Below are 23,020 nucleotides of genomic sequence, written 5' to 3' on the forward strand. Positions count from 1 at the left end.
ACTTTATAACTTTATAAAAAACTTTTGGGTATTAACTCCATATCAAGTCTATCATTAATGAGTATCTTTTCCCATTCAGTAGATTGTCTGTTTGTTTTATTGATGATTTCCTTTGCTGTGCAAAGTCTTATGAGTTTGATGTGTATAACTTTATAAAGAACTTTTGGATATCAACCCCATATCAAATCTATCATTAATGAGTATCTTCTCCCATTCAATAGGTTATCTTTTTGTTTTATTGATGATTTCCTTTGCTGTGCAAAATCTTAGGAGTTTGATGTAGTCCCACTTGTTTTTGTTGTTGTTGTTGTTGTTTATTTGTTTCTGTTACCCATGGAAATACGTTAGAAAAAGATATTGCTAAGATAAATGTCTGGGATTTTACTATGTTTTCTTCTAGAAGTTTTATTTTTTCAGGTTTTGCACTTAAGTCTGTATTTTAATTTGAGTTATTCTTTTTTTAAGTTTGGAAAGCATGCATTTTTTTATTTTAAAGACTTTTATTACATTTTTTCTCTTACCATTTCCCCCCTTATACACTCTTCTACTTTCACCCACGCCCATCATCCCTGCAGTCACCACACTGTTGTCCACATCCATGAGTCTTTTCTCTTTATTGCTTGATTCCCCAATGCCTTACCCCCTCTCCCAGAGCTGTCAGCCTGCACTTTATCTATGAGTCTGTCTCTAATTTGCTTGTTTGTTCAGTTTGTTCATTAGATTCCACGTGTAAGTGAAATCATACTGTATATGTCTTTCTCCGAAATGAAATAAGCCAGTTGAGTTTATTATATGTGCTGTAAGAAGGTGGTCTAGTTTTACTTTTTTGTATGTATCTGTCCAGTTTTCTCACCACCATTTATGGAATACGTTGTCATTACCCCATTGTATGTTCTTGCCTCCTTTGTCAAATATTGACCATGGAAGCATGGGTTTATTTTGGGGATCTCTGTTCTGTTACATTGATCTGTATGTCTGTTTTTATGCCAGTATCAAGCTATTTTGATTACTATGGCCTTCTTGTATTGTTTGTTATCAGATAGCGTGATACCTCCAACTCTGTTCTTCTTCCTCAAGATTCCTGTGGCTATTTGTGGTCTTCTGTAGTTCCATATAAATTTTTGGATTATTTGTCTATGAAATATGCCATTGGTATTTTGATAGGAATTGTGCTGAATCTTAAGTTGTTTTGGGTAATGTGGATATTTTATTAGTTATTCCTATCCCAGAGCCTGGTACATGCTTCCATTTATTTATATCTTCTTCAGTTTCTTTTCTCACTGTCTTATAATTTTTCAAGTATGGATCTTTTACTTCCTGGTTAAATATATTCCTAGGTTGTTTTTTTCAAAATGGAATTGTAAATGGGATTGTTTTCTTAGTTTTCCTTCCTGATAGTTCATTATTGGTGTATAAAAACGTGACCTATTTCCAAATATTTACTTTGTATCTTGCTGCTTTCCTGAATTCATTGATTAGTTCTAGTAGTTTATTGGTGGAATGATAGGGTTCTTTATCATGTCATCTGTAAATAATGAAGTTTTACTTCTTTCTTTCCAATTTGGATGCCTTTTATTTCTTCTTTTTGTCTGATAGCTGTGGCAAGGACTTCCAGTACTATGTTTAATAAGAGTGGTGAAAGTGGACTTCCCATTCTTGTTCCTGATCTTAAGGGAAATGGTTATTTCTACCCCATTGACCATGTTGTTAGATGTGGGTTTGTCATATATGGCCTCTATCATGTATGATTTTCACTGTTTCCACTTTGCTGAGAGATTTTATCATAAATAGATTGTTTTTTCATGCTGGATTTTGTTAAATTTCTGTATATATTGATCTGATCATGTGATTTTTATCTTTAATTTGTTTATGTAGTGTATAGCGTTCATTGATTTGGGATATTGTACCAACCTTGCATTCCAGGAATAAATCTCACTTGCTGATGGTGTATGATCTTTTTAATGTATTGCTGGATTCAGTTTGCTAATATTTTGTTGGGGATTTTTGCATATATGTTCATCATGGTTTTTGGGCTTCCTGTTTTCTTTCTAGTGTCGTATCTGGTTTTAGGATTAGAATAAGGCTGGCTTCATAAAATGAGCTTGGGAGTCCTATTGATTTTTTTTGGAATACTTTGAGAAGGATAGGTGTCAGTTCTTCTATGAATATTTGGTAAAATTCCCTTGTGAAGCCATACAGTTCAGGCCTTTCTTTTAAGTCTTTTGAGTACTGCTTTCACTTTGTAAGTTGTAATCAGTCTGTTCATTGTTTTTTATTGTTTCTTCTTGATCAAGTTTTAGAAGATTGTATGTTTCTAGGAATTTATCCATTTCTTCCAGATTGTCTAATTTGTTGGCATATAGTTGCTGGTAATGTTTTCTTATACTCATTTGTACTTTTTCAGTGGTGTCAGTTGTTACTTCTCTTTTATTTTGATTTTTATTTGGGTACTCTCTCTCTTGAGGAATCTGTTTAAAGGGTTATCAATTTTGTTTATCTTTTCAAAGAATCAGCTTTTGGTTTCATTAATCTTTTGTATTTATTTTAGACTCTATTTTGTTTACTTCCATTCTAATCTTTATTATTTCCTTCCTTCTACTCACTTTGGACTTTGGTTTTTCTTTTTCTGTAAATGTAAAGTATGATTAATAGATTTCTAAAATTTTCTTGAGATAGGCCTATAATGCTGTGAATTTTCCCCTTAGGACTGTTTTGCTACGCCCCACATATTTGGGGTTGTTGTGTTTTCATTGTAATTTGTCTCAAGGTACATTGATTTCTTCCTTGATCTCAATGTTAACCACTGATTGTTTAGTAACATGCTATTTAGCCTCCATGGGTTTGTGTTTTTCAGGTGTTTTTTGTATTGATTTCAAACAATTGTAGTTAGAGAAGATGCTTCATTCTTCTTAATTTAATGAGATTTGTTTTGTGTTCTAACATGCAGTCTGTCCAGGAAAATGTTCCATATGCACTTAAGAAGTGGGATAAAATGCTCTGAAAATATAAATTAAATCCATATGGTCTAGTGTGTCATTGAATGCCACTGTTTCCTTGTTGATTTTCTGTCTGGGGCATCTATCCATTGATGTCAGTACAGTGTTAAAATTTCCTATTATTGCTGTATTACTGTCATTCTCTCCCTTTATATCCATCAAAATTTGTTGTATACATTTAGAAATAGTGCTTCTGTGCTGGGTGCGTAAATGTGTACAATAGTTATACCCTTTGGCTGGTGTTGTGCCCTTTCTCAGTATGTTATGTCCTTTTTTACCTCTTATAGACTTTAGAATAAAAACTGTAATTTTTTTCTGGTATAAGTATTGCTACATTGGCTTTTTTGTTACATTTTTATTTTCATGAAATAATTTTCTATCTCTTTACTTTCAGTCTATGTCTGTCTTTTGTTTTAAGGTGGCTTTCTTGTGGATAGCATGCATACAGGTCTTGTTGTCTTATCCATTCAGCTACCCAATGTCTTTTTATCAGAGAATTTAATCCATCTACACTTAAATGATTATTGATAGGTAAAATGGCAATGATTATTGCCATTTTATTCTTTATGATTATTTTTCTCTTTATCTGTCTTTTTTCTTCTTAAAGTAGGCCCTTTAATATTCTTGTAATACCAGTTTGGTGGTAACAAACTCCTTTAGCTTTTTCTTGTCTGGGAAGCTCTTTATCTGTATTTCCTTCACCATATTAGTGAAGTTTTCAGTCTGTCATCTTTTCTTTTATTCTATTTCTGTTTTCTACTCTAATTGGATGTTTTCTGTTACCTTGTATTCTAAATCACTGACTTGATCCTCTTCTTCATCTAATCTACTGTTGATTTACTCTAGTGTATTCTTCATTTCAGATATTGTATTATTTATTCATTTATGACTGGTTCTTTTTATGGTTTCTGTAGTCTCTTTTATCTTGGTATTTCTTTGTTGAAGTTCCCTGAATATCCTTATGACTCTTGCTTTGTACTTGTATTTGGTAGATTGCTTGCCTCCATTTAATCTAGTCCTTTTTGGGAGTTCTGTTCTGTTATTGTGGTATGTTTCTTTGTCTCTCCATTTTGGCTGCCTCTCCATTTCTCTGTGTTAGGTAGATCTGCTATATTCCCAAGTCTTAGTATGGTGGCCTTATGTAGTAGGTATCTTGTGGGGCTCAGTGGTACAGTCTTGTCACCTGAGCTAGGTGCTCCAGTATGTCCCTTTTTTGGTTATGTGAGCCTTCCTGTTGTAGTTGAGTCTTGATTGCTGTTGGCCCATCTATAGGTAGGTCGACCCTCAGGGTGGCTGACTCTGAGAATTGACCCCCAATCATAGTGTACTAGCTGCTGTGCAAGGGCTTACCCTATAAAACCGAATTTGCCCCAGCAGGGTTTAGTGTCTGCTGAGATCTCATTTTGAGTGTGTTGCTTGTGGAGGTAAATGAGTCATGCTCTGATGTAGTCTGAAGCCCACCACCCAGTGTGTTGGTTCTGGGGCACCTTGGGAGTGCCTATAACCAGACCTGAGCCACCTATTTGGAGCTACAAAGCAATCCACAGTTTGTGGCTGCATTTGCTGGGCCTGGGTATCTGTGGAAGGAGCCAAGCTATGCACCAAGGCCTACTTCCACCAGCTGGGGGCAGGTCAGGGAAAGACCCAAGGTACCCCATGGTCTGCCTCTACCTCTCAGCTGCCTGTAAGAATCGTTCTTTGAAAGAGCCTTTTGTGTTGTGTGAGTGTGTGAGGTAGGTTCTCAGTGAACCAGATAGAGGCAAGGGGCATTCACCAGATTGATTCATATATACACTTGGCACCAGTGCTGGGTCTGAGGCCACTTTGCTAGAGACCCAGGGAACACCTAAGGCCAGCTATCACCTGCTGGGTGCCTGCAGACCTTCGTGGTGGGGCACAGCCTCAGGTAGGGAAAAGAAGTCAGTGCCTATAACCAAATAGTAAGGTAGTACATGTTTCAAAAATTCATGCGGCTCACTGGTTGAAAAATCAATGTCTTAGGCTGATGCCATGTAGAAAGGAGTGTTCAACCCAGGAAAGATGCCATCTGTGGGTGGTCTGGGAAAGGGACTCAACGCAGGGAACCTGGTGGCTGTTCCTTCAGCTCTCTTGCTGGAACCACACTGTCCAGTCTTTCCTCACATGACTCCAGTCCACTCTGAGCTGCCCTCCCTCCACAGGAGCCCAGGGTGAATGGCCATGAACAAGATTTTGTGTGCTGGTCCTTAAAGAGTGTTCCTAGGTTTTAGCTGATTTGTATTTTTCCCTAGTGGACAGAATCTCACCTATTTTCACACCCAGGTGGTATGTGGGCTCCTCTTCCTGGCTCTGGTGCTCTGGGCTGGGGAGCCTGGTGTGGAGTTGAGACCCCAAGCTGCTCAAAGGGAACCTTTGCAGCTGAGATGTCCCTTTGGATTCTCAACCATAGCACATGGGTGTGGGGGAGCCCTTTTCATGTCTCTTGCCTGTCCTGCCAGTCTCAATATGGCTTCTCCTGTAAATCCTTGGTTGTAAGACTTCTGTTCAACTGTTTTTAGTTGGTTATTCAGGTTGATTTTTATAGTTCAGTTGTAATTCCAGTTTGGTCCTGGGAGGAAATGAGTGTAACTTTCACCTATCCTGCTGCAATCTTGGAACCCTCCAAAAGTTACTATATTGGGTTGGCCAAAAAGTTTTTTTTTTTTTTCTGGAAAATGGCTCTAGTAGTGCTTATTTGTCTTTAACTTTATTCTAAACAATTTTGTTAGATTGTATTGTGACAGCTGTCATATCAGCATGCATTTTTTAAAAACTTGTAAAAATTGGTGAATTTATGTGTAGCCAATTTTAATATTGAAGATGGAAGAAAATATACAATATTTTCAGCATATTATGCCTTATTATTTCAAGAAAGGTAAAGGCACAACTGAAACACAGAAAAGGACTTGTGTAGTGTATGGGGAAGGTGCTGTGACTGACTGAACGTGCCAAAAGTGGTTTGTGAAGTTTCTCGCTGGAGATTTTTCACTGGACAGTGCTCCATAGTTGGGTAGACAAGTTGATGTTGATTGATAGCGATCAAATTGAGACATTAATTGAGAACAATCAATGTTTTACCATGGGAGAGATAGCGAACAAACTCAAAATATCCAAATCTAAAAAGTTATTGGTGAAAATGGAAAATGTGTCTTTTATTCTACAGAAAAAACCATGCAGACTTTAGGGTCAACCCTACAAATATATTCTGCCCTATGTCATTTATCTGATACATGTGTTACAGACGTTGTCTTCCAGTCTGTCCTTTTCATTTCTTTAATGGTGTTTTTCAAAAAGCAAAGGATTTTTAATTTTGCCTAAGTCTAACATCAGTTTTTTACTTTTATGTTTTGGGCCTTTTGTGTTTAATTTAAAAATCATGTACTATCTCAAGATCACAAAGACATTCTCCTGTTTTCTCTAGAAGTATTATAGTTTTAGGTTTTACATTTTGGTCTTGATCTATTTCAGGTTATTTTTTGTTATTATTTTGTAGACTCGCCTTATTCCTGATCTCAGGGGAAAACAATCTTTTGTTCATTAAGTATGATATTGGCTTTTTTTGTTGCTTGTTATTTGTTTGAGGGCATTCCATGTGATTCCTGGTTTGCTGAGACTTTTTTTTTATTGTGAATAATAGGTGTTGAATTTTTAAAAAAGGTTTTATCTGTGTGTATTGAAATGATCATATATTATCCTCCATTCTGCTAATATGGTGAAGTCTGTTGATTTTGAAATGTTAAGCCAACCTTTCATTCCTGAGATAGCCTCTACTTGGTCATGATCAACAGTTTTTTAAAAATATACATATTATTAAATTTGACTTTTAATATGTTTGTTAAGGACTTTTGCATCTAAATTCATAATAGATATTGATCTGTAATCTTTTCTAATGTCTTTGTTAGATTTTGTTATTGGAGCTGTACTAATTTCATAAAATGAGTTAAGTAGTGATTCTTTCTCTTATTTGCTGAAAATGTTTATGTAAGATTCATGTTATTTTGTCCTTGAATGATGGATAGACTTCATCATTCATCTAGGTCTAGAGTTTTCTTTTGGGGAATTTTTTTTCTTAAGATTTTATTTATTTATTTTTAGAGACAGGAGAAAGGAGGGAGAAGGAGAGGGAGACAAATATCAATGTGAGAGAGAAACATCAATCGGTTGCTTCTTGCACATGCTGCAGCCGAGGACTGAACCCTCAACCCAGGCACGTGCCCTAACTGAGGATCAAACTGGCAACCTTTTGCTTTGCAGGACAATGCCCAACTAACTGAGTCACACTGGTCAGAATGCGGAAGGTTTTTAAGAACAAACTTCATGTAATTAATAGATACAGGCCTATTCAAAAATTTTAGTCTCTTAATTTTTATTCATTGTATTTCTCAAGAAATTTATCCATTTCATCTAAATTGTCAAATATGTTGGCATAAGATAGTACATAATACTCTCTTAAGTTTTTGAATGCCCATAGGATCTGTGGTAATAACTCCTTTTTCATTCTTTATATTGGCTCTTTTTGTTCTCTCTTTGTTTCTTGACCAGTTTAATTAGGTTTTTAACTTTGTTGTTTGGTTTTCCTTATTGTGCCTTTTTCTTCTTTCTATGTTACTGATTTCTGTTTGTTATTACTTTCTCCTTATACTTGCTTTGCTTTTACTTTGGTCTTCTGTTTCTACCAATTTTAAGATGACCCTTGAGTAATTGATTTTAGATCTTCTTTTCTAATATAAGTATTTATAACTATACATTTCCCATTAAACACTTATGTATTTTTATCCCATAATTTTGATAGGTTGTATTTTCCTTGCCTTTTACTTCACAGTATTTCCTCTCTTTCTTTGTTATTTCATCTTTGAAGCATCAATTATTTAGAAGTGTGTCATTTAAGTTTTAGATAGTAGTGGTTTTTCCTAAATCTTACTGGTTTTAAATTTAGTTATTTTGTAGTTAGAAATTATACTCCTTGTGATTTGAGTTCTTTTAGATTTATTGAAACTTTCTATACTCCAAAATATGATCTATCTTTTGGTAAAGGCACCACGTGTACTTGAAAGGATGTACATTCTGAAGATTTGGGATGCGGTGTTGTGTAGATATTAATTAGCCTCAGGAGATCGGTAATGTTGTTCAGATCACCTGTATCTTATGACATTTTCTCCACTTCTGTTCATTGTTGAAAGAGATGCATTAAAGTGTCCTATTCTGAATTGGGAATAGTCTGTTTCTCCATTTAGATCAGCTAATTTTGCTTCATGTATTTTAAAGCTTTATTACGTATATACAAATTTATAATTGTTATAAATTTCCTTTTGTCATTATGAAATGTTTGTCTTTATCTCTCATAATGCTCTTTGTCTTGAAGTCTGTTTTGTCTTATAATAAAGTAGCCACTTCAGCCTTCTTAAACTTACCGTTTACATGGTACAGCAGATCCTTGAATAATGTCCTTTTGTTCACCATTGTTTAATTATAACATTGATGAGATGCCTTAGGAATTTAACTCTTACTTTCATCAATTAGCCAGTGGTAAATTTGGTTTTGTGATACGTCATTTTGCTTGAAGTCACAGAACCTATCAATGACATTAAGTGAGGACATACTGTATATTGTTTTCCATCTGTTTGCTCATTTGTTCATTCTGTTCATTTCTGTTTCCACTTGTTCAGCATATGGGTGTCCTTATATTTAATGTGTCTTTCTGATAGATTTGTCCCCAGTGTGTACTAAGGCCTTGCTTTTACCCATTTTATTTCTCTGCCTTTTAACTAGAGTATATATAGGCCATTAACATTTATTACATTATGGCAATGACTGAATTTAAGCTATTTATTATTTGTTTTTTATTTATCCCATTTTTTGTTTTCTTTTTCTTCCTACCACTTTTTTAAATTATTTGAATGTTTTTAGTAATCCATTTATTACTTTTTACTGGTTGCTCTAGGGATTGTAATATGCATATATCTAACCATTTACAGTCTACTTAGAGTTCACTTTTTGCCTTTTCACATAAAATATAGAAAATTTGCAATCACATAAGTCTCTTTACCCCCACTCTTATCCTTTTGTGGTAGTTGTCAAATGTATTATATTTGCATACATTGAAAACTCCATTATATTGTAACTTTTACATTAAATCAGTCATACATAGTTTAAAGAACTTAAGAGGAAGAAAGTAACCTTCTATGTTTATTCAACTACTGGTATTTATTCTTTTTATTGCTCTTTCTTCATTCCTGAAAATTTAAGTTTCCTTTTTAATATTTTCTTTCAGACTAAAAAGACTTCTGCACATTTCTTTTAGAACAGATATACTGATGAATTCTATTAGTTTCTCTTCATCTCAGAAAGTATTTTGCCTTTGTCTCTGAAGGATATTTTGGTTGTTAGGTCTTTTTTTCAATACTGTGAATATATTATTTCAATGATTCCTTGTTTTTATGACTTGTAGGAAGTAGGTAGTCATTGAAATCATTATTTCCATGTGTGTATTGTGTTAGTTTTTTTCTATTTTCAATTTTTTTTTAAGTTTAGCTTTTAATAATTTGGTTATGATAGGTCTAGGCATGATTTTCTTTGAATTTATCCTGTTTGGGATTTGTTGAGTTTCTGAAATTTATAAAAATTTTGCCTTTAACCAAATTTTAGCAGTTTCTGGCCATTGTCTCTTAAAGTACATTTATTACCTCTATGTGTTTTTCCTCTCTTTTTCACTTCCCAATTACACATATGTTAGACATGTCAATATTTTCACACAGGTCCCTGGGGCTCTATTTGTATTTTTAAAAAATTTTTTCTCTTTTTTGCTCATATTATATAATTTCTGTTGATCTATTTTCAAGTTCACGGACTCTTCTCTGTCCTCTCAATTCTGCTGTGAGCCCATATAAAGCTTTGTTTCTGTTAGATACTATCTATTTCAGTTCTAAAATTTTCATTTTGTTCTTCTTTTTGGTTTTTATTTACCTGCTAAATGTTTATTTTAGGTGTGTTTTCCTTTACCTAATGAAGCACAGTTATACAATCATTGCTTTAAAGATTTTGTCTGCTAGTTCTTACTTCTGGGTCTTTCAGGGTTGCCGTCTATTATCTTTCCCATTGAGAATTGGTCATATTTTGTTGGTTTTTAATGTTGAATAATTTTAAATTGCACTCCTGATGGTAGGAATTCAGTGTTGTATCTGTAACTGTAGACCCTATTACAGTATTCTGGAGAATGTTTTCTTTTAGCAAGTAATCAACCAGTTTATGTTTAGACCAGGGATTTTCAACTTTTTTCATCTCATGGCACACATAAACTAATTACTGAAATTATAAAGCACACGAAAAAATAATATTGTTTTGCTGATCTGACAAAAAGTAGGTATAGATTTGATTCATCTATGCTGGACAGTTATTGTGCTGGCTGCTGTCATTTTTTTAATTTGACAGTCGAAGGGAGAAGAGGTCAGTGCCTCTGACTAAATCATCGGGTATTGCATGTTTTGAAAATTCTGTGGCACACCTGTGTGCCTGCTTCAGTACACTGGTTGAAACCTCTAGTTTAGACCATAAGTTCTGTCCTTTTCCATGAATTGTGGTTTAAATGTCAATTCAACTGTCTAAACTTTTCCTTTATTCCTCTGAGCCTGTTCTGTCACCTGTAGTTCAGGGATCAGTCTGAAACTTGTGCTCGTAGTTCAACTCTCAGCTCAGTTCTTTCAGCCTTTTCTATGTCGGTTTGGGTATGTTCTATACTTTTGTTATTTATAGGTTAGGCTGATACTTGTATATTTTAATCTCAGTTCACTTCTTAAGACTTTGCTGTGCTGGTTTGATTTTGAACTGCATGTGCATAGCTCAGGGTTATTCTTAGACTAGTGTGGGTTCATACACAGAATTAGAATATCCTTCTCCAGCTTTTTCTCCCTTCATGGATTCCCTCCACATTCTTCAATTCACAGGGGCTTGTTTCCTCCTGGTTCTTTTAACCAAAAAGTCAGAGCTTTTATTAGAACTTAGTCACACATTTTCTGCCATGATGCTTGTGAATGACCTGACCTCGAAGGCAAAACTGAGAAGGAACAATGGTTAAGCTGTTCCCCACATTTAGGTAGACTTCCCTCCCAGTCTACCTTCTTTATCTGTTTTTAGAGTATTTAGATACTTGTTTTGGGTCCAGAGATTTACAACTGAAATCTTGTTACAATTTCAGTTGTAACATCAGGAATTTTGAACTGTAGTTGGCTTTTCACTTGCCATTTGGCACTGCAGCTCCTTACGGAGCTTTTATTTGTTTTTGTTTTTGTTTTTTTTTTTTTTTTAATTAATCCTGTATGTTTCTGCCCCATTATAATTCAGTAGAAAATAATTAGGCAAAATTAATGAAAGTTTGGAAGTTCAATAATATTCCAAGAAAATGTTTATAATTTTGCAAAGAAGGAATGAACAGCACATGGAAGTCTATGACTTCATTAAGTTAGTAATATAAAACATTGATGGTATATACTATGTGCTGGGTGTGGAAGATTGTAAAATAATTTGAGTTTACCTTAACAATCACGTGGGCATTAGACTTGCTTCAATGAATAAAGACCAATAAATAACAATAATTTATATTATTTGCAAGAAATACCATTTTTATTTGATTAACATATGAGTAACTTCAAAAAATAATAGCACAGGCATTATGCAATTTAATTTTGAATCCACCTTCAAATCAATATAACTTTAATATTAGTGGTAAATCTAAATTAATGACATTTTACTGTAGTTTATTAACTAATTTGCTTTCTTATATGTTTTAAAATCTTATTTAAGAAAAGTACTTTAATTAAATATATGACAATTTCCTCTTTAGTATTTTCCTTAGGGTGGCTGATGTAGACTTTTCTTAAACTCTCTTTAATTAAATCACAGACACTACTAGAGCAAGAAGAAGCCAGGAGATAGATGGCGTTGAATATATTTTCATTTCCAAGCATTTGTTTGAGACAGATGTACAAAATAACAAGTAAGTGGAAGTTTTTTTTAGAATGTTGTTTGACTTGTTTTTAAGTATATGCATTTCTATCCAGTTTTAGACAATGCAGGGTTCCCTTCCATTTGAAATGTATTTTAATTTTCATAATATTTAAAACCAATAAAAAGGTGATAATTCAGTTAGTACTTGCTAGTATCTAATTGTGACCCTTTCCCCACTATTTGAATTTTAATATATAATCTAGATAGAATTTTATTTTAAAAACCAGCAACTGTGTAGTAGATCCACACACCTCTCTCTCTCTCATTGGCTTTTCAAACAATGGAAATAATGTTAGTCTGTTTGCTTGTATCATGTCCTCTAGCTAGCCCTATATCCCCTCTCCCCACCTTTTCCATTTGCTTAAACATGTATATTTTAGAGTCTTAGGGAGCAATGTGTGTTTTAATGCAGCATTGTGGAATTTTACTGAAACATTGAAATGCTTTTTTTGTGTTTGGCATAGCAATTATGTTTTTATAGCGCATAATCAGCTGCCTTGATTCCATTAGCCACCAACCAGTTCCTCCTTCATTCGAAAGCCAAGCTTGGTTATTCTGTAGAGTGCAGTGAAATTTCAGTAGTTTCTATTGTTCAGCTTATTCACTATTTTATTGCATTGCATTAGTTTGAAAAAGAGGTGATGGAAAACATTAGCGTACTGCTGGACTGAAGTGCTTTTTTCTGCTTAAGTGTAATACAAGCAAGTGTTACTGATTTGAAAATGTAAATTAAAAGATTTTTAAATTGACATTCTGGAGTACTTGGCTCTATTTATTTTATTAAACACAGTAAAAAAATTCACGTTCAGCAAAAATATCTTTTGCATATATGAATTATGTCTTGCTACCTATATATATTAATTCATAAATGAGCCTAATATATTTCTAATTTTCTACAGGTTTATTGAATATGGCGAATATAAAAACAACTACTATGGCACAAGTATAGACTCAGTTCGGTCTGTCCTAGCTAAAAACAAAGTTTGTTTGTTGGATGTTCAACCTCATGTAAGTAAATAATGAACTATTCAACACCCTTCTGGCTCATGTAAGCCACTGTGCTTCCTGTTAGTCTCTCACTGTGGGATAAATGTGAAGTCCACTCCCTTTGGGCATAGATGTGCCTTTGCTAAGATGACAAAGGCACCTCATTAATCTGAGAAGTTTTTGGTGAACAAAAAGCCCATGTTATTCCTAGAAAAGAGGAGGAGGGGAAACCTTAAGATCTGTGTTTGTAAGTCTTGTTTATATTCAGTTTTTGCCAAGTATAATAATTCTTAAGATTTGCTTCGATATGTTTCGTATTTTTAAAACTGTTACATTATATGTATAATGTATTCTTACTTGTTATCATAATTTTTTAAAACTCTAAATAATGGACAGTTTGGTCGTCAGTCCTCTTTCTTTGATTTTGGTTCTGTATATACCCTAGATTTGGTTTTGTGTATATAATGAGAGCAGTGGGGCATTTCACAGCAATTTTATGGCATGATCCGCTTGGCATCCTGGGAAGTCCTATAAATACTGTGGACTGAGAGTGCCGGTGGATAAAGCCATTCAGCTCCTTGTAGCACCATATAGCCTCCAGCAGGAACCTAACCCACAGCATTGTCCTCATTTCCCAGGGGCCAGATTCTTATGCTAGAGATAGCGCACCCTGAGGTGCAAACCTCCAGGAGCCAGAATGACCTGGAGAAGCCCTATGTACCTCAATCAAGAGCCAGTAGGCGGCTCTTAACTTAGGCACCAGTGATGAGTGGGACACACTCTTGCTTGAGCAGAGCCTCTCTGCTGGAGTCCTGGGCTAGTTGTTCCCAACTCCCTACAGGGGGGTGTAAACTCAACATTCTCAGGGCCTCACCAGCCCTTCTGTCCCCTGTACCCCACCGCACTGTAAACATGCACACATACTTAACCTAACCTTTCAGGGGAGTTTATGATTTATATTCATATTCTGAAGAGGTCTCAGCTCTCATTCTTCTATCAACAACCCTTGATAACATATGAGTCCCCAAAGCATAGTGTCAATAAAATATTTGCTGGGGGAGTGTTGAAAAGCTTCATGGAAAGCAAGAAGCTTGCCCTTTTAGGGCACTCTGAAGGGCGGAAGGAAAGAGAAGGAGAGAACTCATGCCTGAAATCAGGAAGAGACTTAAATGGGATGGATGGAAATTTTCATGTACAGAAGATTATCCAACTTATAGCCTCTTTTGGGTATTTGATTTAAAAATCAGTTTCATGGCATTTCTAGCTGCTTCCGTTCAATATTAATTATGGCATATTTCAAAACATTTTGGAAGGCAAGTTACATTTTTCATCATCTTTTCAGGGGGATTATTACATTTAATTGTCAACAACTGATTGAGTAATATATCGAAAGATCGACAGACCTTGATTAGAAAATAATTTTAAGACATTTCCTCCTTGGGAAGAAAAGTTTGTTGTGTGGTAAAAGTTGGTCATGACATTATAGAGAAATATAAGAACTTTGTTTTCTTCCTTGCAGACAGTGAAGCATTTAAGGACACTAGAATTTAAGCCCTATGTCATATTTATAAAGCCTCCATCAATAGAGCGTTTGAGGGAGACAAGAAAAAATGCAAAGATTATTTCAAGCAGAGATGACCAGGGTGCTGCAAAGCCCTTTACGGTAAGTATGATGATGCTTTAGTGAAAATACATAAGCAGCACATAAAATCATGTATGCAGTAGCGACTGCCTTAAGAAGGCTCTAATAGATGAAGTTGTGATCCAAAAATCTACAATACAGAGTTGTATTAAGATACATACATTTTGAGTGATGTATATAATTGCTTTTTGTGCTTCCATGGATGGATCTTCATATCACATTGATTTAAAACTATTTTGCATACTTACAAAATTTTTGTAGGCCACTTATATAAAAGACCATTTAGTTTTCAGACTTCCCGTACTTTTAAAGGGAAAAGAAACCAAAGTCAGTTACTATTCATCATTAATAATCTAGATGAACATTTTAATTTAACATTTTTGTCTTTTTGCATCAACAATATTTAGCATAATAAAGGAAAAGTATAATTTTGTGTATAGAACAAGTAGAGTCAAATAATTATTCAAGAATATTTGTATTTCCTATGAGTTATATTACAGATGGCAGCTGCTGTAAGTTAATGACTTACAGTGATTCCTAGCAAGGCCTTTCGTTTCATTGTTCTTGTTTCTAACTTTAAGATAATGCATTCTACCTTAGGACCAAAATTAAAAAGCGAAGAAATTAAATGTCAAGAGTTTCCCCTCCACCACCCTCACTCTCTTAACTAACTCATCTTTAACCTTAGTCTGTATTAATTTGTATGCTGTTAACTATGGTTATAAAAATACAGATTATACTTGTGATTCCCAATATTTAATAAGCATCTTTTTTCCTCAAATACTGGCAATACATATCCATGCTAAATAGGTATCATGATAGGATGTTAGTTAAATTTCCTGTTGTGAAACACACTGTGACATTCAAATATGGACTTGAAATTACTTTAGTATGTTATAATGTAATGAGTTATTATACTATTTATAAACGTAAAGGTTTCTCAGTGGAGATAATAGATAATAGCATAGTCTTAGGATTTAGCTCACATTTATGTATGGTTATATAGTCTTTAAGTTATGTAATCAACTAAAATATTTCCTGGCTCAAAAATGTGAGTAGGAAGGGCCTCTCACCCACTTCCAGTGAAACATAGGAAGGACTTGATAACTGTCCTTTTATAAATGTACCCAAATCTGGAAAAGTAGTTTATGTTATAAATTCTTTGTTGTGAATAAGCATAAATGACGCAACATCAGAGTAAATGTCTCTTCCCAACCCTCCCCTGTAGCTATTTTAACCTTGAGCTATACCTATAATGATAAGTTAGTGACTAATTATCCTGAACTTCAGGTAAGACAGAAATTTTCATTTTTGTCAGAGCACTTTCATTACAAGCAAATCAGAGAGGTAGTATTAGGAATTATGACTTCTGGAAGGACTTATTAAAGAGGGTAATTTTCATTTCTGGCTGAGGTGAAAGAATGGATACAGAACAGCATTAGATAAACCGGTGATGGAATGTTTGCACTGATGTGAAGTGATGTAATTGCCTGGTTAGTCACTTAAAAAATATACTTCCTTTTGTAGGAAGAAGACTTTCAAGAAATGATTAAATCAGCACAGATAATGGAAAGTCAATATGGTCATCTCTTTGACAAAATTATAGTAAATGATGATCTCACCATGGCATTCAAAGAGCTAAAAACAACTTTTGACAAATTAGAGACAGAGACTCATTGGGTCCCAGTGAGCTGGTTGCATTCATAACTAAGAAAGTTCCATCGTCATCTTTTACAGTAGAGTATATGATTGTATCAGTTACCATTTTGGTGGTAGGGTTTTTTAAAGAAATCTGTATCACTGTCATAGATGTGCAGTCTTGGTTAAAACTGAGTGTTGGTTTTGTTTGCATCTTTTTTACAGCCCTATTTCAAACACAGTTTTTGAGTATAAGACCCAAAATTGAAATCTGCACAGTACTGTATTCTGAGCAAAGCTTTGAACTTTATGTATGTCTTTAATATATAGCTCTTTCTCCAGGATAAGGTTGAACTTTTTAGACAGACATGACTACAGAATAAACTAATTAGAATTCAGTGCTTCAGCTGGTCTCGGACATAGTCACTGCCATCGAGTCTGCATGTTAGCAGTTGAAAGAATTAATTTAGGGCCTTGGCCGGTTAGGTCAGTAGGTTAGAGCATCATCTCTATGTGCCAGGGTTGCTGGTTTCATCCGTGGACAGGGCACATACAAAATCAGGGCACATACAAAGAATCAACCAATGAATGAATAAGCGGAACAGCAAATCGACATCTTTCTCTCCTCTCTCTTTCTCTCCCCCCCTTCAACTCTCCTGTCTCCCCCTCCTTCTCTCTCTAAATATCAATGAATACATTTTAAAAACATTTTTTAAAAAATTAACAGCCTTGAGCAGCTCCAGGCAGACAGGACAGCTTTGCTGTTTCTTTAGCGGATCATCATAGGCATCTTCTTTCTATTCTAAAAAGTGCAACCTTTTTCTTATGTATATACAGTACAGGAAGTCTTCACTTACTGTCATTGATAGTGGGTATTTAGTGACATATAAGGAAACCAATTTTACCATAGGCTAATTGATATAAATGGGAGTTAAATTCTTATGGCATCTTATCAACATTATAATGAAACTTATGTTGTAATTCGAAGACCTGCTATACATTATGTTCATGGCGTGTGCATTTAAAAATCATTCTTAAAGCAATTACTGAACACCTGCCTTAGCGGCCTTCATGTTATAGCTTGAGAAGGACTTGTGAGGACATATCAGCGATTCAACAAATATTTAGTAAGGGAAGACAGGCTTAAATTTTATTATATATGTAACTAAAAATTTTCCTTACAGCATTAATCTTAAGATGTTGATATCATGGGTCAAGAAATGATTGCAAAGGACATTTTTATTTGCATATCCTTAGATTATATTCCTGGCTTTGGATTTTCCTAATAAATTCTAAAAATGTGATTACTATTCTAAAAGCTTTGCTTTTAGAAAATACAGTTAAAGAAAAATTTTCAAATATGCACAATTTATCACCACATGTTTAAATTCTACTGAGATGCATTTCAGGAAACCCTTCATGTATTTTTAACCTATTTATTTATCATCAAAATAATTCTTAACACTGTCCAGATACCATCCTAATCTTGTCATTTTTAAGAAGTTTAAGAAAGGCTCTTATAATGTAAATAATGTAATGGGATCTCTCATTTTTCTTTGATACTGCTGATCTTCAGCAAGTAAATTATATAGCTCAAAATAGTAGAAATGTCCATAAGTTATATGAGAGTATGTCCTGCCATTCTTGCATGCAGTAAGATTCTACCAATCAAAAATCATTGTATCTGGGACTTTCAAACAGAAAAAAAAATATCTTTTATTGATTTGTGAAGCTTAGATGTCATGTTTAAAGAAAAACAGAATGTAGTGGATTTTATATATTTATGAACTCTTTGAAAGGCATATTTTTTTAATTATCAAATGGGGCTATTCATAAAATAAATTATATGTATAAATGGCATAACTTAAAATAGTATTTTATAAGTCAGGGTCAGCATTCCATGTAAATATTTGACCTTTATTCATACAGAGATAGGCACACTAGTGTGCTAATATATATGCACCTGCACGTTTGGTAGCTTATCCACTGGATGTTCTTCAGGCATGTCAAATTTCCTATTAGAAGCAGAGACAAAAGCTACTATAATGACCTTGATGCACACACCAAAATATTTAGGTAATCAGACTAAATGTTACTTACCAACATAATCCAAACAATGATTTCTGTATTTACTAACTAAATAGTAAGCAATATAGTTTTTTAAAAAGAGGGGAAGGGATCACCAAATCTGATACTAAAGCATACTTAAAATTGTGTGGCTGGTGTAAGAAAATACAAGTCTTACTTGGTTTGACTATTGACAAAAATATCCTTAAAAGCAAGATTTCCTATACAGAGAGTAATGGGAAATGTATAATAATTTAGGCAACCACATGAATAATTTGGCAATCCAAATTCTTTGTCCCGAAATATCTACATGGATTTTTCTTATTTGCAAATAACTGCCTCAAAATAAATTTTGATTTATTTGGGGGGCATGTTGGTGGTTCCTCAGTTCTTTACTCTGGGGGTAGAAATAGTATCAGGTGGTGGAGACTGAGTATTTTTTTTTAATTGAAGGTGTTACAAAGATACAACTGTTCAGACCTTTGTCCCTTTTTAGACTAGAGCTGAAAAATACTTAGAAAGTAATGAAATGGGGCATTCTGAGAAATCTTTTATCAGGTAGTATACATGGTATGGCAGGTGACGTTTAGATGGCTATTTCGATGCTTACAAAAACATCTGGTTACAATTTCATAAGGCAGGGCCAACTCCAAGGATGGTTGATTCTGTACCTTCTGCACCCCCAGCCTCCTCCAGCAAGGATCCTAGTGCTGTGCGCCTGCCTCACGCTAGCTGCTCCCAAGACAGAGTGTCAGCCACTATTTGAGAGAAGAGGAATGTTTGCTTTTTGTTTAAGTCCATATATTCAAAATCCAAGATGAAGAAGAAAATTCTGTATTCCCACAATCAACAAATGAAGAGTTGGTTAAAAGTAAAAATGTGGAATTGAAGTACAGTTGTTGTTTTTTTTGTTGTTTTACCATTATTTTACCTACCAATATTGACATTCTTGATTCTTTTAGGCTGACATTCCTGGTATTGTGTAATGGTTGAATGTATCTAAATGGTAATAATTTAAAACTGATGAACATGGAAACTTCTTAGATTTACAAAATTATGTTGTCGAAAGCTTCCTAAAGATATAGCTTTTTACTATTTATTTTCCTTTTGACTAGTAAGGATTCATAAATAAATGTAATGGAAAACCTTTGATCTTAATAAAGTATCTTCAAATTATGTGTGTACTTTCTTGAAAGTTTGTTTTTTTAATTTGGAGATTATACTGTTTCCCATGGTAGAACAAATTCTGTTCACTGATAACTAAGTGATTTATTTGAACTTGCTAGGTCTAAACTTAAGTTTCATATTTGTTTCAAACATCTGTCTGTTACATCAAGGTGGTCAGGAGATGGGATTCACTGGTCTTGCTCTTACCGGTACAGTGCAGCTATTTAAAGATGTGGGGAAATGCGGTGGGGAACAAGATCCCAGCCGGCCCATGAGGCCACGCCCCTCCCCCCACTCCTCTCTGTAGGCAAAGCTAGACTTTTTCTGCTGTGCATATGAGAACAAACTGCTACCTGCTTACACAGACAAGCTAATTAGTATTGGCTTTGCTTCAGCAGTTGAGCCAATTAGTCCCAGTACTGCTTTCACTGAAAGCTTAAAAGTATAGCAGTAAAGAGCAGAATTGTTGAGTTTTTGCCTATTACCAGCTTTGCAACCTTGAGAAAGTCATTTAATCTCTCTGGTCCTCATTTTCTCATTAGAAAAATGGAGACAATAATAGTGCTTACCACATGGGATTGTTTGGGCATGAGATGAAAGAACTGAGCCATGTAAAGTACCGGAACCAAATCTGGGTTAGAAGTATTCACTAACTGTGAGTTCCTGTTTTATAACGATCATTTCTACATCACACAAATTAAAAATAGCTATATAAATATTCTAATTACCCTACATAAACAGTTCTCCTATTAGTGAATTCACTGGAAGCTTCCTCATAAATAATTTCTATTATAAGCTTTACTATTTTAAAAAACTCCATTACTTCTAAGTGTTACATCAGGAAATAATTAGGAAATCCTCAATAGGCAAGTGATCCAATTTTTATTTTTGGCCTCTGGTATGCATTATAATTGATATCAATTTGAGAGAAATATTTCTTAATTGTATCACTGCCCTTTCTTCTGCTACTACCTTCCCTCTCCAAATGCTCGCTCAGTTACTTAACCTGCAGGGATGGGAATATATTCCTTTAATAACATTTACTTTATATGTCTACACAGGCCTAATCACTGGAAGAACAAATTAGAGTTATTAAACATCACACATCTGTACAATTTCCATGTACTAGCTCATTTAATCATCACAACTACCTTACATGGGAGAGAACATCTTTTTCAGTTGAAAAAACAGGGGGGAGGCTTCAGTACCTTGCCCAAGGTGACACAGGTGACAAGTGGGGGGATCAGGGTTTGGATCATGTCTGGCTTCCTCCAGCTCCATGCTGTTTCCCCTGCATTGTGCATCCTGGTGTTGCTGTAACTCGAGCCAAAGCTGGAAACAGTTGAGACTTGGTAATCTTTTTTCTTCACGTATAATTGACAAAGAATTTTCTCAGAACACTGTTGCTTTACTTAGATACCGCTTGATGTCTCTCTGCCTATATGAGTGAGTTAATCTTCAAACAGTGGTTATTACCAGAAACACACAAACATGATAGCAGAATACACAATTTTCTCTTTAGTCTACCTGAGTCCCAGTCCTTAGTGATGAACCATGATTGGTCTAAGTTAACATGACAATATCCTCTTAGCAGTGATTGAGCTGAGTGTCCATTGATTGACAATTTTAGAAAGATGTGGTACATATATACAATGCAATACTACTCAGCCATAAAAAAGAATAAAATCATGCCATTTGTGACAACATGGATGGACCTAGAGGGTATTACACTAATAACTCAGAGAAAGACAAATACCATATGATTTCACTTAATGTGGAATCTAAAAAAACAACATAAATGAACAAACAAAACAAAAACAGTCATGGACACAGAGGACTACTGATGGTTGCCCGATGGGATGAGTATTGGGAGACTGCGTTAAAAAGGTGAGGGGATTGAGAAGTATAAATTGGCTGTTATGAAAACAATCGTGGGGATGTGAGTACAGCAGAGGGAATGTAAATAATATTGTAATCACTTTGTATGGTGTCAGGTGGGTACTGGACTTATGGGGGTCATCACTTCATACGAATATTAATCACTATTTTGTATACCTGAAACTAATGTTCTATTGTATGTCAACTGTAATTGAAAGAGAAAAAAATAATGCTCTGTCCTGCAAACAGATTATACCTTTTATTCAAAAGTCCCCCTGAGTGTTTATCAGACACAATCCTATTTTAGGGCATAATGATGCCCTCATGAAATCCTGGAATATTTAGATGCTTTGTTGCTTGTTATATAACCACAGTCCAAAACAATCAAAAAAATAACAAATAAAAACAAAAGAGCTCTTAGAAAATTTAAAATTTTTAATAAATCCTGATCACTAAAGAAATATACATAAAATTGCAGACTATTCAGAAAGTAACAATAAAACTCCAAATGAGATCAGAATCCATGGAATACAACTAAAACTGAACTCAGGAAAATATGTTGCCTTAAAAGCTTTTCTAAGAAATAAATAAAAATAAACATTGGCTCAAGCAACTCAGGAAAGAACAACATAAGTGGTATTTTGGCTGGGTTGTACTATACACTGAATTTTCCAGGAATGTACTACCATGCCGACCACTTAGTATAATGTTTCCAGGTCCATCCATACTGTTGCAAAAGGATCTCTTTTCTTATGGCCAAGTACTATTCCATTGTGTAAATGTCCCATAGTTGTTTTTTCCACTCATCTACTGATGGGCACTTGGGCTGCTTCCGTATCTTGGTGATTGTAAATAACACTGCAATAAACATGGGGGTGCTTATGTTCTCTCAGATTAATGTTTTGGTTTCCTTCAGATGTATCACATAGGTAGGATCACTAGGTCAAAAGGCAGATCCATTTTTAATTTTGGGCAGTATCTCCATACTGCACTCCACAGTGGCTGCACCAATCTGCATTCTCACCAACAATACAAAAGTATTCCCCTTTCTCCACATCCTAGCCAGCACTTGTTGTTTGTTGATTTATTGATGACAGCCATTCTGAGAGGCATGAGGTGATATCTCATTGTGGTTTTAATTTGCATCTCTCTGATAGCTAGTGCAGTTAAGCATTTTTTCAGGTCTGTATGCCCTCCTTGGAGAAGTGTCTATTCAGGTCCTTTGCCCATTTTTTAACTGGACTGTTTTTCTTTCTGGTGTACAGTCATGTGAGTTCTTTATGTATTTTGGAGATCAAACCCTTGTCTGAGGTATCAGTGGCAAATACACTTTTCCACATGGTTGGGTCCCTTTCCATTTTGTTGATGTTTTCTTTAGCCGTTCAGAAGCTTTTTAATTTGATACAGTCTCATTTGTTTATTCTTTCCTTTATGTCGCTTGCCCTACAGGACACATCAATTAAAACTATTGCTGCGTGAGATATCTGAAATTTTCCTGCCTATGTTCTCCCCTAGGACGTTTATGGTATCACAACTTATATTTGTCTTTTATCCATTTCTAGTTTATTTTGGTGTATGGCATAAGTTAGTAGTCAAGTTTCGTTTTTTTGTATGTACTTTTCCAGAT

The 23,020-nt window shown here is 34.7% G+C and overlaps 1 protein-coding gene across 3 annotated transcripts in view; it reads left to right on the forward strand.

The window, feature by feature from the left end:
* MPP7 (MAGUK p55 scaffold protein 7) overlaps positions 1–19,524 on the forward strand; it is a 246,821-nt gene extending 227,297 nt beyond the window's left edge. For all 3 annotated transcript variants that reach the window (XM_045858056.1, XM_045858058.1, XM_045858057.1), the window contains 4 exons: positions 11,910–12,003; positions 12,914–13,022; positions 14,521–14,664; positions 16,171–19,524. In XM_045858056.1, coding sequence (XP_045714012.1) covers positions 11,910–12,003; positions 12,914–13,022; positions 14,521–14,664; positions 16,171–16,350 — 527 coding nt within the window. In that variant the 3' untranslated portion in view covers positions 16,351–19,524. The remainder of the gene's footprint in view (positions 1–11,909; positions 12,004–12,913; positions 13,023–14,520; positions 14,665–16,170) is intronic.
* The last annotated feature ends 3,496 nt before the right edge of the window (positions 19,525–23,020 follow it).

Source organism: Phyllostomus hastatus, unplaced genomic scaffold (genome assembly GCF_019186645.2).
Source record: "Phyllostomus hastatus isolate PE091 unplaced genomic scaffold, TTU_PhHast_1.1 phas_scaffold_1674, whole genome shotgun sequence".
NCBI classification, from domain to species: Eukaryota; Metazoa; Chordata; class Mammalia; order Chiroptera; family Phyllostomidae; genus Phyllostomus; species Phyllostomus hastatus.